The sequence below is a fragment of the Bos indicus genome, chromosome 12 (genome assembly GCF_029378745.1).
Source record: "Bos indicus isolate NIAB-ARS_2022 breed Sahiwal x Tharparkar chromosome 12, NIAB-ARS_B.indTharparkar_mat_pri_1.0, whole genome shotgun sequence".
NCBI lineage: Eukaryota > Metazoa > Chordata > Mammalia > Artiodactyla > Bovidae > Bos > Bos indicus.
This window is the reverse complement of record NC_091771.1, coordinates 25,149,471-25,164,636: the sequence shown is the minus strand read 5'-3', so window position 1 is coordinate 25,164,636 and position 15,166 is coordinate 25,149,471. Positions and strand designations below refer to the sequence as shown.

At 41.6% G+C, this 15,166-nt stretch overlaps 1 protein-coding gene across 2 annotated transcripts in view; it reads right to left on the bottom strand.

Moving 5' to 3' along the window:
- DCLK1 (doublecortin like kinase 1) overlaps positions 1-15,166 on the bottom strand; it is a 432,884-nt gene that overhangs the window by 386,162 nt on the left and 31,556 nt on the right. Inside the window, exons 7-11 of one of the 2 annotated variants that reach the window (XM_019971399.2) lie at positions 12,925-13,072; positions 12,666-12,757; positions 11,899-12,020; positions 8,330-8,586; positions 5,607-6,943 (exon numbers count right to left, since the gene is read on the bottom strand). In XM_019971399.2, the coding sequence (XP_019826958.2) occupies positions 6,923-6,943; positions 8,330-8,586; positions 11,899-12,020; positions 12,666-12,757; positions 12,925-13,072 (640 nt within the window). In that variant the 3' untranslated portion in view covers positions 5,607-6,922. Of the gene's footprint in view, positions 1-5,606; positions 6,944-8,329; positions 8,587-11,898; positions 12,021-12,665; positions 12,758-12,924; positions 13,073-15,166 lie in introns of those variants that run through there. The other variant, XM_070800188.1, reaches the window with a different exon arrangement.

The following is a 15,166-nucleotide window of genomic DNA, read 5'->3' as shown; positions in this document are numbered from 1 at the left end:
GGTATCTGTGCACATTAGAAGTCTATTTCACTGCAGTACTCAAGCCCACCTAGTTTACAATCTGACCTCTTCTTCAAACAAATGTTTGCTTTGAGCAAAAATGAAGAATGCTTTTTTCTTGAGTTTGATGAGTAAAATTCAGCAGCATACAACATACTATGTAATGCAGTTTTGTGTATGTGTGTGTGTACCTTCCTGCTTTTTGTTTTCAGAAAGGATATTATTCTGGGATGTTAAAAATCCCCCTTGAAAAATAGAGATAAGAGGTTTCTGTCTTGCATAGGGGTGTCACGTTTCCATAGCAATGAAAGCAGCTCTTGATACCTGATTAACCAAGGGCTTCCTGTTTCCTCATTCCATGTAATAGGGAGATAGGCAAAGGGGAAAACAACAGGGATAGAAAATCGTAAAGGCTCAGGTTTGGTCTCAGGGATTTTGTGATGATAAGTATCCAGAGATATGACAGGTTTCCTGGTGTTAGTTATATTGCAAAAGGGGCTTTCTGCTTTTAACAATCCCTGTACTTTTACAAACATAAACATTTAATAAACTTGAGAAAGCACCTCCCTTCATACAAATTTTTATGCAATCGAGACAAGCGCAAGTGAGCCAAACAGACCTCACTTTCGTGGTTTTCACTCTTCTTAATTATCTCTACTGAAACATCCCTGGGTCCACTCCCAGAGCCTTTGAATTGCCCCACAGCTATGCTCTGACCTGATCATCGTTTTAACTTACCAAAGCAGTTTCTGAAACTCATCTCCTTAGCAAACCTTTTTCCATCACCCAGTGGGGCAGTAATGATCCTCTCCCATGAGCTGCAGAAATTTGGGAGGCTGTGTTCCTCCTGCTTCGTTCCTTGACCTCTGCTCTCAAGACACTTCACTAGCACGTTATAAATCTAAGAGTGGGCTTTCCTCGTAGCTCAGTTGGTAAAGAATCTGCCTGCAGTGCAGGAGACCCAGGGTTCGATCTCGGGGTTGGGAAGATCCCCTGGAGAAGGGCATGGCAACCCACTCCAGTATTCTTGTCTGGAGAATCCCATGGACAGAGGAGTCTTGTCCATGGGGTCACAGAGTTGGACATGACTGAGCAACTAACACTTTCACTTTTTACATTCTGTTTCATGTCCCCTCGGGGTATCTGCATCCGTTTTGTGCACTGGGTGTTTTTGAGGATAATCAGATGCCAGCTACATCTTGGGCAGTGTTGTTATAATGTGAATTTCTTGGTACTGCCATGACCAAGCTTGCCAATCTGACTGTGGGGTATGCTGCCTGGGAATGTATATTTTAATGTGCTGCCACTCTCCATCCCCCAAGTGTGGGGGACAAACTGGAATACCTATAGGGACTGGGAAAGTCATTTCAATGAAGGAAGCAAGCTGAGTGAGATGTGACTGGAAGGAACCTGATGCCCAATATAAAGGGCCAGGTACTACTTACCTGAGCAATGTGCTGCTATTTTGCCAAAGCAGAAATAGATCCAGTATTGCCTATGTTTTGAATTTTTCAGAAGCCAGAAATTCAGAGAAATTTAATTTCTCACTGGGGTTGGGGAGAGGGGGAATTGGATGAAGGTGGTTTCAAAAGGTACAAACTTATAAGATAAATAAGCACTAGGGATATAATGCACAGCATGATTAATATAAATAACCCTGATGTATGTTATATATCAAAGTTGTTAAGAGAGCAAATTCTAAGAGTCATTATTGCAAGGAAAAATTTTTTTTGACTTTGTATCGATATGAGAAGATGGATGTTCCCTAAACTTACTGTCCTAATCATTTCATGATATATGTAAGTCATTATGCTGAGGATTGGACACGACTGAGCAACTTCACTTTCACTTTTCACTTTCATGCACTGGAGAAGGAAATGGCAACCTACCCCAGTGTTCTTGCCTGGAGAATCCCAGGGACAGGGGAGCCTGGTGGGCTGCCGTCTATGGGGTCACATAGAGTCGGACACGACTGAAGTGACTTAGCAGCAGCAGCAGCAGCATGCTGTACACTTTAAACTTATAGTGTTGTATGTCAATTACATCTCCATAAAACCAGAAGAAAAAATAAATAAATAAAACAGTAAACACAGCCACCACAAGCAAGTTGTACCCTCTGCCTTAGAGAGTTCTACCCATGTCTCAAAACTCTGGTAACTTGCAGTGTCATGTGACACTTGGGGCCTGACCGAGTGACTTCTCATGACGAACTGTAATAGAATTGCAGGGTTAGAAGGCCCTCGTGCATCACCCAGGCCACCATTTAATGACTGAATCCCCACCCCTGGCCATATTTACCCACCTCAGGATGAAGACACCCTAAACCATCTCCCACTCCAATCCCTGCCTCTCTGTGTTCGCAGATCTGAGTGTTTTTTGGCCACCTCCATTAGGATACCATATACACACCCGACGTAGCACATTACCAGATGAAACTGTCATCATCCAACGCCATCCCTCCAAATGCTCATTTCCCTGTGTCCCCCCAGTGAGCTCAGTGTGATGTGTCCAGCAACCAAAGCCCAAGACCTGGGTGTTATCCTTACTACTTTGCCCTCCTTCACAACCTCTATATCAGATCATCTACTACCTCTTACTAATTCTTCCTTCTTAATATCAACCAAATATGCCTCTTCTTTTCATTCCCATTGCCAGTGACTTATTTCAGGCCATCTCGTCTGAATTACTGAAATGGCCAGTCCTTCCCCTGCCAAGTTGGTTTTAGCCCCGCTTTGATTCATTCTGGCTTTAACTCACCAAAACCAGAATGGTCACCCTAAAGTGCAAATCTGATGATGTCAATACCATGACAACAATGAGGAGTAGAGTGCCAACAGAGCAATGTCAAATGCCCTTGCCTGTCTCTCCCTGCTCCATTCTTCCTCGATCCCACACCTGAACTCTCTTCACAGCCACACAGAATCGCCTTCACTTCTCCAGGTGTGTTACACTGTTCTTTCCTTTGTTCCTTTGCTAATGAGGTTCTCCTTGCCTGAAAACTCATCTCCCGAACCAGTACCCAAATCTCCATGGCTTGGCTTAGTTTATGCTTACAGGCCCTTAAAATCTTAGCTTAATAATTGTTGTAATTGTGGTGATGACAATCATATGATGAATTCAGTTCAGTTCAGTTCAGTCACTCAGTTATGTCCATGACCCCATGAATCGCCAGGCCTCCCTGTCCATCACCAACTCCCAGAGTTCACTCAGACTCACGTCCATCGAGTCAGTGATGCCATCCAGCCATCTCATCCTCTGTCGTCCCCTTCTCCTCCTGCCCCCAATCCCTCCCAGCATCAGAGTCTTTTCCAAGTCAACTCTTCCCATGAGGTGGCCAAAGTACTGGAGTTTCAGCTTTAGCATCACTCCTTCCAAAGAACACCCAGGGCTGATCTCCTTTAGAATGGACTGGTTGGATCTCCTTGCAGTCCAAGGGACTCTCAAGAGTCTTCTCCAACACCACAGTTCAAAAGCATCAATTCTTCGGTGCTCAGCTTTCTTTACAGTCCAACTCTCACATTCATACATGACCACTGGAAAAACCATAGCCTTGACTAGACAGACTTTTGTTGGCAAAGTAATATCTCTGCTTTTCAATATGTTATCTAGGTTGGTCATAACTTTTCTTCCAAGGAGTAAGCGTCTTTTAATTTCATGGCTGCAATCACCATCTGCAGTGATTCTGAGCCCAAAAAATAAAGTCTGACACTGTTTCCACTGTTTCCCCATCTGTTTCCCATGAAGTGATGGGACCAGACGCCATGATCTTCGTTTTCTGAATGTTGAGCTTTAAGCCAACTTTTTCACTCTCCTCTTTCACTTTCATCAAGAGGCTCTTTAGTTCCTCTTCACTTTCTGCCATAAGGGTGGTGTCATCTGCATATCTGAGATTACTGATATTTCTCCCGGCAATCTTGATTCCAGCTTGTGCTTCATGAAGCTCGGCATTTCTCATGATGTACTCTGCATATAAGTTAAATAAGCAGGATGACAATATACAGCCTTGACGTACTTCTTTTCCTATTTGGAACCAGTCTGTTGTTCCATGTCCAGTTCTAACTGTTGCTTCCAGACTGCATACAGGTTTCTCAAGAGGCAGGTCAGGTGGTCTGGTATTCCCCAACTCTTTCAGAATTGTGCCAGGCACTGTTCTAAGAGCTTTCACATATTTTATCATTTAATCATCATGACAAGCTCAAGAGATAGGTCATGTCACTACCAGTTTTAAAGGAGAGCACAGACTGGCAGGCTGAAGTCCATAGGGTTGCACAGAGTCTGACATGACTGAAGCAACTTAGCACACACCCACAGACATCACTACCTCCATAGCCTCTTGTGAATTCCCAGAATGCTGTGGGCTATGCTTCTGAGAACTTCATATTCTCCCCCTGAATAGCACTCACTAAACTCTACTGCAGTTCCAGCCAACCTGTCCCTCCCAGCAGATTCTAAACGCCTATATATAGAACATAAAAAAAGACAATGCCTTATAAACTTTTCTCAGCATTTAAAACAATGCCTATCATGGGACTTTCTCTTGCAGTCCAGTGGTTAAGACTGCTTTCCAACGCAGGAGGTGTGGGTTCAATCCCTGGGCTGGGAGTTATGATCCCACATGCCTCAGGGCCCAAAAAAATCCCCCCAAAAAATCCCAAAACATAAAACAGAATCAATATTGTAACAAATCAATAAAGACTTTAAAAAATGGTCCACATCAAAAAAAGAAGTCTTAGAAAATAAGACAAACTCTGCCAAATAAATAAAGTTAATAAATAACGGAATGATTTTTGAGTTGTTCAACATCTGACTGTTCTCCATTGAACAGACAACAGTTTGTTTGCAAACACTCCCCATTACTGCCATGTCTGCTATGCTGGGAGACCATCCAACTCATCTATTAGAAAAGCATGGCTGAGGGGCAGGAAATCAGTGTAAACAGAGTACCGATACACTTTCTGTAAAAGCTACACCAACAGATGGCTAAGCATCTACTTCCACTCTTCCTTCTCTTTTGACTTCAGGTGGGTCCCTAAGTGCCTGACCATGTCTTCTGCTTTCCTTTCTCAGGATCATCACCCATGTTCAGCCTCCTCCTTCCCCCAGGTACCCATCCAAGTACCTGTGTATCCATCCATCTAACCAGCCAGATGGCTGACACGGAGGGTCTAGAGACTAGTACAGCTAAGTCCCTCTCCTCAAAAGTATATCTCCTAAACTGCCTGGGCCACAGAAAGGGCTCAATAAACATTTGCTTCTGCCCCTGATCCCTATCTGGGGAAGGGACTGCTGTAACCATCAGTGTGAACCTGCAAGCTGCCACTTTTTCTCAACAAACTCTCTGCCCCTTTTTCATTGTGAAAACAACACTGCAACTGTCTCATGACCAGTCGTCCTGACTTTACAAAGGAAAATCATGTTCTAGTTTTACAAGCTGAGGCCCAACTAACCTTTCCGCCCCAGCTGACAGCTGAACTTAGTCAGAAGAGCATAATTTATTAAAAATAAAATTCATGTATTGGAAGTGATTTTGGACACTTGCATGAAGGATCGTGGGGACCAGCACTGAAAAAAGAGGAACCTGGCAGCCTCTTCTTCATGTAGAAAGAGAAAATAAAGGGGGATTGAAAACTGCAGGTGGATGGGATCTGTGAGTCACCCTTCTAGGCATTATAGAATTCCAAGCCACAACTGTGTCTCATGGTCCATGCATGCATTGAGGGAAATGCTGATGCAAAGAACAAGTCCTGGTATAAACTAAGACCAGCTGTGAACACAGGAAGTCATCCCAGTGCTCAAAACACCTCAACAGGTTCTCCTACGATGTCAAAGCCATTACTATTCCCAACAGCAAGAGTCAAGCACACGTTTATAATAAAAAGCACAGAATCTTAGAAACTTCTAGTTTCTTTATCAAGTTTGCCAAATATCTACAAATTCCATCATCTTGCCATCCTCAAAGAAAAGTTATACATTTTAACATGAAATGTAGGCTATGCCTAATTTTTAAACTGCTCAAAAATCTAGTAAAATTAATTTCCCTACATAGCACTCTACTAAAAGAGGGAACACGTAATTATTAAACAGAACAAAAACTGGTTATCATTTTCAGTATCAGAACTGAATATTTTCTTTAATAATAAAACTTATGCATAAGAACATTCAGTGAAATATAAAACAAACATTTTTTCCCCTTATTTCCAACAATCTTTTCTAATGCCCATAGGGAGAAGGAGATGGAAAACAAAGAAAAACCTGCTAATCTGTAATCTGTAACTAAAGATCCAGAAAGATGTTAGCTCTCATTTCACTCAAGGGAAGGTGAAATGCAAAAATAAACACATCAGTTTATTCATTAGTAGTCGAGTGAGGAAGTAAACACATCTCTCAAATTAAGGTATATTAGTGTGAATAATGAAGGAAGTGCTCTAAAATGCCAAATCTGGAAAAGATACCACCTAGAAATAAGTGATAGTAACTCACAGTGATACTAAAAATAAGAATCAAGTTGCAATATCTGTACTTAGCAACATCAATGCACTATGTGGATCTTCTTTATAACGTACTTTTTGCATAAATTGTGGATCTTCTTTATAATGTACTTTTTGCATAAACTGTGGAATATGTTTTGAGAAAAAAAGTGTCCAGGTCACCTAGGCCATTTGTTCTTAGAGCACCTTGGTTGGGGAGATCCAAGTGTGTATGAAACTAAGTATTAATAAAAGCCTACGGCTAGCTAGCACTCTTGCTGCCTGTCTTTCTACCTGCAGAAGCTTTTAGCACATTTATCAGAAGCCATACAATGCAAACCCTTTTGATATCAGGTCTCTGGGTGTAGCTTTCAAGATCATTCTTTGTTCCATTCTTCCTGTATTGTCAAACGGCACCCAATAGGTGGTCTAGAGTGCATTTCAAATATGTGCTATTAATACGCCCAAAACTGTCGCTGCAAAGGTGAAAAAAAAAAAACACACATTAATTGAATACTGGCCTGTTCTTACTCATAATGACACAAATGTGTTTTCTATGTTCTCAAGCAATAGGAAATAATTTGTAAAACCATGAACTCTTTAGGTGAATATGCCTACAGGTTTTAAAATATGTATTATTCATAGTTACTAAATAATTCTCCAACAAAAACTACATACAGTTAAGTGTACGTCACAATTAAAAAAATAATGTTGCAATCCTTTTTTTTTTCTTTAATTTTCACTCTAGTTTTTGGACTGGTATACTAATGATTATTAGCGACAGTATTATATCTGTAGATACTTCATGTTTTAAAATGTCTTTCTAATACTCTTTACAATAGTTTTCTTATGAATGTTTTTTGGGAAAGTCACTATTATTCCCACTCTATAGATGTCATATGGAAATGGTGTCCCTACCTCAAATGACTGTCAGAGGTTCATCAGATAACCCACATTAATACGTACGGTATTTGACACATGACTTACTGAGTGCTCAAAACATATTAACTATTATTAATATGCAAAAGTATTGATAGTTATATTAAGGCTATGAGAGTCTATTTTAAGCAGGCAAGTCTGGTTTGGGTCTTTCTCTGGAATTGGACAATTCTTGCCCAAAATGAAGATACCACTGTTTATATATGCTGAACCATCTGCCTGGACTGCTTTTCCCTTCCTCACTCTCAATTCCTAACTGCTCTCCTGGGCTAATTCTCACTCTTCAGATCTCAGAGTAGACAGTACTTCCTCCAGTCTGTCCCTAACCTTGCCTGCATCTGTGTCACAATGCATACACTGGGGTCTCCCTCTTCATGCTCCAATGCACATCACCACCGTCTGCTTCCATGTTCGCACCCTATGAGACTCAGCTTCATGAACGCAGGGATCATGATCTATCTTTAGACACTCCATTCTCGGTGGTTAGCACAATGCTGGAACACAGTAGGTGCTCAGTAAATATCTGTGGTATGCAGACATCTGGGATGTGAAACCAGCCTGGTTGGCATTCCAAGAAAAGGTTTTCATAAAGTGTAAGTGACTAGGGCCTTAGAGATAAGGCAGAACCCAGCCATGGGGCCAGTGAAGGATGAGGCTGGTGGGGTGGGGAGCAGTGAGGAGGGATGCTAGAGATTAGGTTCCATTAGGTCACTTCCGGTGAGAGCAGCAGGGCCACGTCCAGACTGACTCTGGATATCTGGAGAGCCATTGTGCAGCACTGGGAACCAGTGCCTGGGCTGCCTCCCATGGTCCCAGTCCGAGAGATTTCTAACCCAGAGCATCAGCAACAAAACGCAGGTCAGGGGCCCCTATGGCCTGGAATGAAAGAGCCCAGTTTGACCCACAGACCCCAAGAGACTTACCAGACAGTTGGGGTGTGCTGTGCACACCTGGCCCAACACAGAATTGCAGTGCTGAGGAAGAAACTTGGACACTTTGGGTACAGCTGTTGGGAAACGCACTGAAGTGTTCTGATTTGTTACGGTAGCTGCGTCATAGGAAGGGACCACTTTAGAATAGTATCTGACAGCATGGAAGGAATTAAGAGACAGAGCTGTGCTGGGGATTCGGGTTTTATATACATCACCGATAGCCTTCTCTGACGCAGAGCTGGACTGACCTTTAATAAAAAAGAGTATCCGTCAGTATATGCAAATTGGTAACTCTGAACTACTGTATTTGAAATAAATCACCCTCTATTTCCCCACGGTACAAACTTAAGATACTGCTACATTCAAATGCTGATGAAAAAACAAAGTGAACTTTTTGGTAGTGACATTTAGTGTAATACAAACACTATAAATTAGTGTTCAGTTGTCATTTAAAGACAGAGATTTTAGAGACGCATCAGCTCTCTCTGCCTGGGTATGTGTGTGTGTATCTTTCATCATAATAAGTGACCCATTTCTATGAAGCAAAGAAGAATGTTGAAAAGAAAAACTCCACTCAGTCACAAATAGTTTGGTCACTGATTTTTCCATCAGTGAGTGGGTTATACTGTTATATCGCTCTATTCTGTACAGAAACTAGAAGGCAGAAAAATTGTTTAATATATAGTAAACGCTAACAATGTAGTCCCTATGCTGTGAATATTTATTTTCTTCTGGACACTAACAGAAATGAAAGTAAAGGAATATAATTTTATATCAACTTTAAATACAAACGGACCTGGAATATTTGTGAAAAAAAATCATTTCAGCAAAAGTATACATAAACTTATGGAAAAGGACAAGTAAAAACTTCTTAATGAAGTCTAAACACTAGGATCAGCACTTCTGGTTTATAGGTCAGATTTATCACAGAAAGCAGGGGATCATAGGTGGCCACTTAACTTCTCTAACCTTCAATTTACTGGCCTAAGTGGTGAAAGTGCAATTTGAAAGACTTAACTGATTCCAACTGTTCCATTCCTCTTTCAAAAACCATTTTGCAACATGCATGGCCAGCTACACATGTGCTCACATCCAGCCCAAGGAAAAGTCCAAAATATTAAAAAATCCATATAGAGGAATGTATTTTCTGAAATGTATGTATAAAATCACTTTCCCCACAAACCTGGAAACACTAAATGTGGCAGGAAAACTATTCTCTAAATCGTTGGATAAACTACTAAAACCATTAAACTGGTGATAAAGGCTGCATAATACAAAATCCAAGCATACAGGACACAATGTAGGTAAAAAAGGCAGAGACAAAACCAGAGGTCCGATACAGTCACTACTATGTCGTTGTTCAGTTGCCCCATCGTGTCCAACTCTTTGTGACCCCATGGACTGGCAGCAGGCCAGGCCTCCCTGTCCCTCTGCGTCTCGCAGAGTTTGCCCAAGTTCATGTCCATGGCATCAGTGATGCCATCCAGCCATCTCAGCCTCTGACGCCCTCTTCTCCTTCTGCCCTTGATCTTTCCCAGCATCAGGAACTTTTCCAATGAGACAGGTTTTTGCAACAGATGACCAAAATACTGGAGCTTCAGCTTCAGCATCAGTCCTTCCAATAAGTATTCAGGGTTGATTTCCCTTAAGACTGACTGGTTTGATCTCCTTGCTGTCCAGGGGACTTTCAGGAGTCTTCTCCAGTACCACAGTTCAAAGGCATCAATTTTTTGGCATGTTGCCTTCTTTATGGTCCAGCTCTCACAACCATACATGACCACTGGGAAGACCAATACTACAGAAGATTACTACTATAGTATTACTACCAAAAAAAAAAAAAAAATATATATATATATATATACACACACACACACACACACACATATATATAAAGACTTGAAAGAAATACATTAAAAAATGAAGTTATTATCTTAGCTGGGTTTTGTTCTTCAGTCGCTAAGTCATGTCCAACGCTTTGCAACCCCATGGACTGCAGTACACCAGGTTCCTCTGTCCTTCACTATCTCCCGGAGTTTGGTCAAACTCACGTCCATTGAGTTGGTGATGCTATCTAACCATCTTGTCCTCTGTCGCCTCCTTCTCCTCTTGCTGTCAATCTTTCCCAGTATCAGGGTCTTTTCCAATCAGTTGGCTCCTCCCATCAGGTGGCCAAAATATTGGAGCTTCAGCATTAATCCTTACAATGAATATTCTGGGTTGATTTCCTTTAGGATTGACTGGTTTGATCTCCTTGCAGTCCAAGGGACTCTCAAGAGTCTTCTCTAGCACCACAGTTTGAAGGCATCGATTCTTCGGTTCTTAGCCTTCTTTATGGTCCCACTCTCACATCTGTACATGACTACTACTAGCGGGTTTTTTGTAAAGCACTAATACTGCTTTCAAATGGAAAAATGTTATAAATAAAGTCAGAATGAGGGGTTTGGTTCAATGACCTTCAAGGTCTCCTCCAGCCTGAACCTGACGTAAGCCTATGGTCCTAGTGGATTTGTTTCTTCTTAGACCAGTCACTTTAGGTGATACAAAACCAAGAGATCCGGGGCACAGAAAGGCCTGAATGCACTAGCATGAGGAGAGTGTTTCAGAGATTCTGCAGGGTATGAAGAGTGAAAACACAGAAGTACTGTCTGTATAAGAAGTAACATTGATAGGCATGTGCCTGTGGCCTGGCATCTCTCTGATCTAATCTGGGCTGATTTAATCATTCTTTGTGACATTCAGCCAGAGCTACTCTAAGCAGTTTAACCATGGCTCATGGCTACTTTTTCCTTCTCTCCTTCCCTCCCCACTAAGTCAGGAAAAAAAGTCTAAAAGGACTAACAAACACCCTGAGGCTAATACATGAGCAAGGAAGGCTGTGTCCTATCTTGGGCCCCTTTCTCCTTTGACTTTTGACATCAATCCCAGTAATCCCATTTGTTCATGTGGTCTCCATTATGTCCCCACAATATGCACACAACCTCAATGACAGTGTCACATCTTTGCTATCACTACTAGTATTCGCTGAAAACTCAGATGACAGCTAGCATTTTAAAGCAATGAAACTTTTTAAAATTAAGGCATGCATATGACTTTTTTAGACATATGCTATCATGTACGTAACAGACTATGGTATGGTGTAAACGTAATTTTTATATGCACTGAGAAATCAAACAACGTGTGACTCTACTGCGAAGCTCATTTTATTGCAGTGGCCTGGAAGAGAACTCACAATATATCCGTGGTCTGCCTATACACTGTTAGCACTGAATTAACATGAATACTTCCCTCGCTTTAGATCCTACTCACATAATACACACAGTCACCAGTGTGCTCGTCATCTGTGAGCAAGATGAACTTTCTGGTGATGACAGTCAATTTTCAGCCCACCCTCAGGGATAACACTATTCAAATGTCTGTGGCCAGCTGTGTCCTTCCAGCAGACAGCACCAGAGGACCCAGGGTGCAATGTTCCAGCTACGGCTCATCCCTTGGTTATGGCAGTGGCTGCACAGGAGCCCCGGCTGAGTGGAACATGCACCAAAGCAGCGGGCAGAGCTCACCTCTCACAGCTTCATCCAAGGCATCCTCGGAGGCAGGAGCAGAGCACACACTCAAGCGCTCATTAGTCAGGACTCTGATGCCTGGCGCAGGTGAGTGAGTGCTTCTCAGCACACTGTTTTCCCTTAGAAGACAAAAAACATTCCTTAGGCATTTCTCAAAGAGGAGGATATGAGCATTGTGGAGTTGAACTGCTCTTCTGTCATTCGAGTTCTAAAAGGCACAGAGATAAACTCTGTATTAAATATTAGAGCAAAGCATAGACTAGGACTCAGGATGGTTATTTAGGACATGAAGGAAAGGTTTACTTTTCCTTGTTAAGAGTTCTTCTTAGTTTACATATTCTAATCAATTTAAATAAGGAAGCATTCATTTGGCACACCACCTTTTACACTAGAAATTTCTTTAAGGACTCCTAACTGAAAAAAATGAGGCTGGATTGCCCTGGTCACAGAGGAATGCTAGAATCCATCATGCCACGAATATACTGTCAGTCACCACAGGCACTACTTGTGAAGGCTGGTTTAGAGAAACAACAAAAGAAGTTAAGAGTGAGTCAAGTCATGAAGGGATCCCAGGCCTGAGACTATTATGTATTTTATCCACTATAATTCAATGATGCACATGAGCAGTGGGAAAAGTTCACTGATTCTTTGTAGATGCCCGAGTTCTCAGTACGGGTGGGTTCAGTGCCTGTGTTATTTCTAGCATTAATATCAGAGAAAAATAACAAGGCGACTTTGGATTCACAAGATTCAGATTGTCATACCTTTGTGCCATGATCATGCCTGGGACGGATAGCTGGATGGGCATTTGTTGTTTCTTACAAAATCTCCTATTGCTTTGAAGTACTTCTGTAATCTAAGAAACAGACAGACAGAGACCTACTTTATCAATAGATAGCTATAGATGTTTTTCAAAATATACAAACAGACATACATTTCCAATTATAAAACAGAAAGAAAGGAAACTGCAGCATTAAACCATTGTCTACGAGGATAAAAGTCAAGGGCTTGAGAGTTGCATACCTGGCCCATGATGGCTGGAGGGATTTTCTCCCGGACAAACTTCACATAATCAACTGTGGCCTCGAGGACGGAAGCCGCATCATTCTTTCTCCCCTTCATATACGGCAGCAGGGTGCGCAGCTGCTCACAGCAATACTTGATTCGTTCTCTGAGCAGAGAAGTGCCACAAGTAAGGAATAATTAGTCTACTTTCTTCCTGTCACAAGGACAGTCTTCCTCCTGGGTCTGTTTATAAAGGAACCGGCCCCTCCCTTTCTGGTGTCCGATTCAGAGAAAGACCATGTCCCCACAAGCCAGCAGCCTCCACGGCCCCTGGAATCCCAGCTTCCTGGGGCACTGGCTCACATGCTGCCAAGTACAGTGTTTGTGCGGATGGCAACCCAGCTCACTCATCCCTGTGGGTGTGCAGGATGCCTGGACACAGAGGACACCGGGGAACACCCACTCTGCCTATGGAAACCCATAGGCGACGCAACCCTCAGAGGAGAGAATCACACACCACATAGGTAAATCCTTTTGTGACCCACACGAGAGACAACTAGAAGACAAAGTCCATGGGATAGTCCCATCACTCTGATCTGGACCACATTTCCAACAACACACAACTAACATCTTGAAATACATAGGCTTTAACTGTGTTCTGAAAAGAAAATCAAAAGCCTGCTTCCTTTACACAAGGTGGGCACATGAGCAAAACAAATAAACCGATATGCAAATGAGAACGACGTCCAGGCTCATACCAGAAAGAAACCAACCTAAGTATTTCATAGTTCTGAAGGGAAATACATAGGAAATGTAATACCAAATTGAGCGAAGCCTTTGGAACCTTCAGTTATCCATGTTTTCATTTAACAAACATTCTTAAGCATGTTTTGTGCTGAATACTGCCATACTGACATAAATGGGATCAAAGGGTGGCTTTGCCAATTCTAGCTGGGATCTTAGGCAAGTTACTAAACCTTTCTGAACCTCAGAATGACAAAAATAAATGGATTAAAAAATCCACTTTGACATACAGCCAGTGAATAACTCAAATATTCCAGACCAGTGGGTGGTATTTTAATTGGGCTTTAAGCTTTGGGGGTTCCGTGGAAATGTATCAGGACAATTCTGTAAAAGGGTTGGAAGTGTCAACAATTTGACACATGGATGAAGGGCTTTGAAACTTCATACACCCATCCATAGGGTACTTTCACTTATAAGGATCACAAACACAGAATAAACTTTATGTAGAATGATATCCATTATGGTAGCCTTTCAGTAAAATGACTTCCCTGTGGCTCAGACGGTAAAGCATCTGCCTCCAATGCAGGAGACCTAGGTTCAATCCCAGGGTCAGGAAGATCTCCTGGAGAAGGAAATGGCAACCCACTCCAGTATTTTTGCCTGGAAAATCCCATGGACGGAGGAGCCTGGTAGGGCTACAGTCCATGGGGTCGCAAAGAGTTGGACACGACTGAGCAACTTTCCTTTTCAGTAAAATAGGAAAACCAATCTAAAGACACAAAATAAGTGGATGCTTAAGTAAGCTAGAGGATACTAATTCAGCAGAATATTATCTGGACATGGAAAGGATATAAAGCTTACTGGGGAAAAATAGGGCATTTCTATAGGATATAAGTAGAAGATAGCATAACAAATATGATTACAGCCATTAAGGCCAAAAGAGATAATAGTGTCAATTAGTCATTATTTCTAGATAGCTGGACTATAGAACAAATTATTTCTTCCTTTTATTTTCTACATTTTCCAAGTATCTGTGAGGTATATATCACTTTTATAGTGAAAAATCATATTAAACATTTCTTCCATTAGGAAAATGTTCAAACATACAGGGAAACTGAGAGAATTAAAAATTCTTATTCCTTAAAAGCTGAAAGAATTAAGAATTTGTACAGGGAGCACTTAAATATCTATAACCTGGAATCCACAGTGAACAGTTACTGTCCATGCTTTGTCATATATGAATCATCCCACTGGTCAGACATCAATCCATTTCATTACACTAAAGTATTCCAAAGTAAATTACAGACTTCAGTACACTAAACCCCTAAACATATGATGAGCTACAGTTAAAATTATTTTATTTTCAGGTAAAAGTTACATAAAATAAAATGCATCAATCTTAAGAGTGCCATTCTATGAGTTTTGATAATGCACAAAGCTGTGTGACTCAAACCACCTCATTAACATTCTCATGACTCGGGAAAGTTCCTTCTGTCCCTTCTTAGTCTCATCCCCC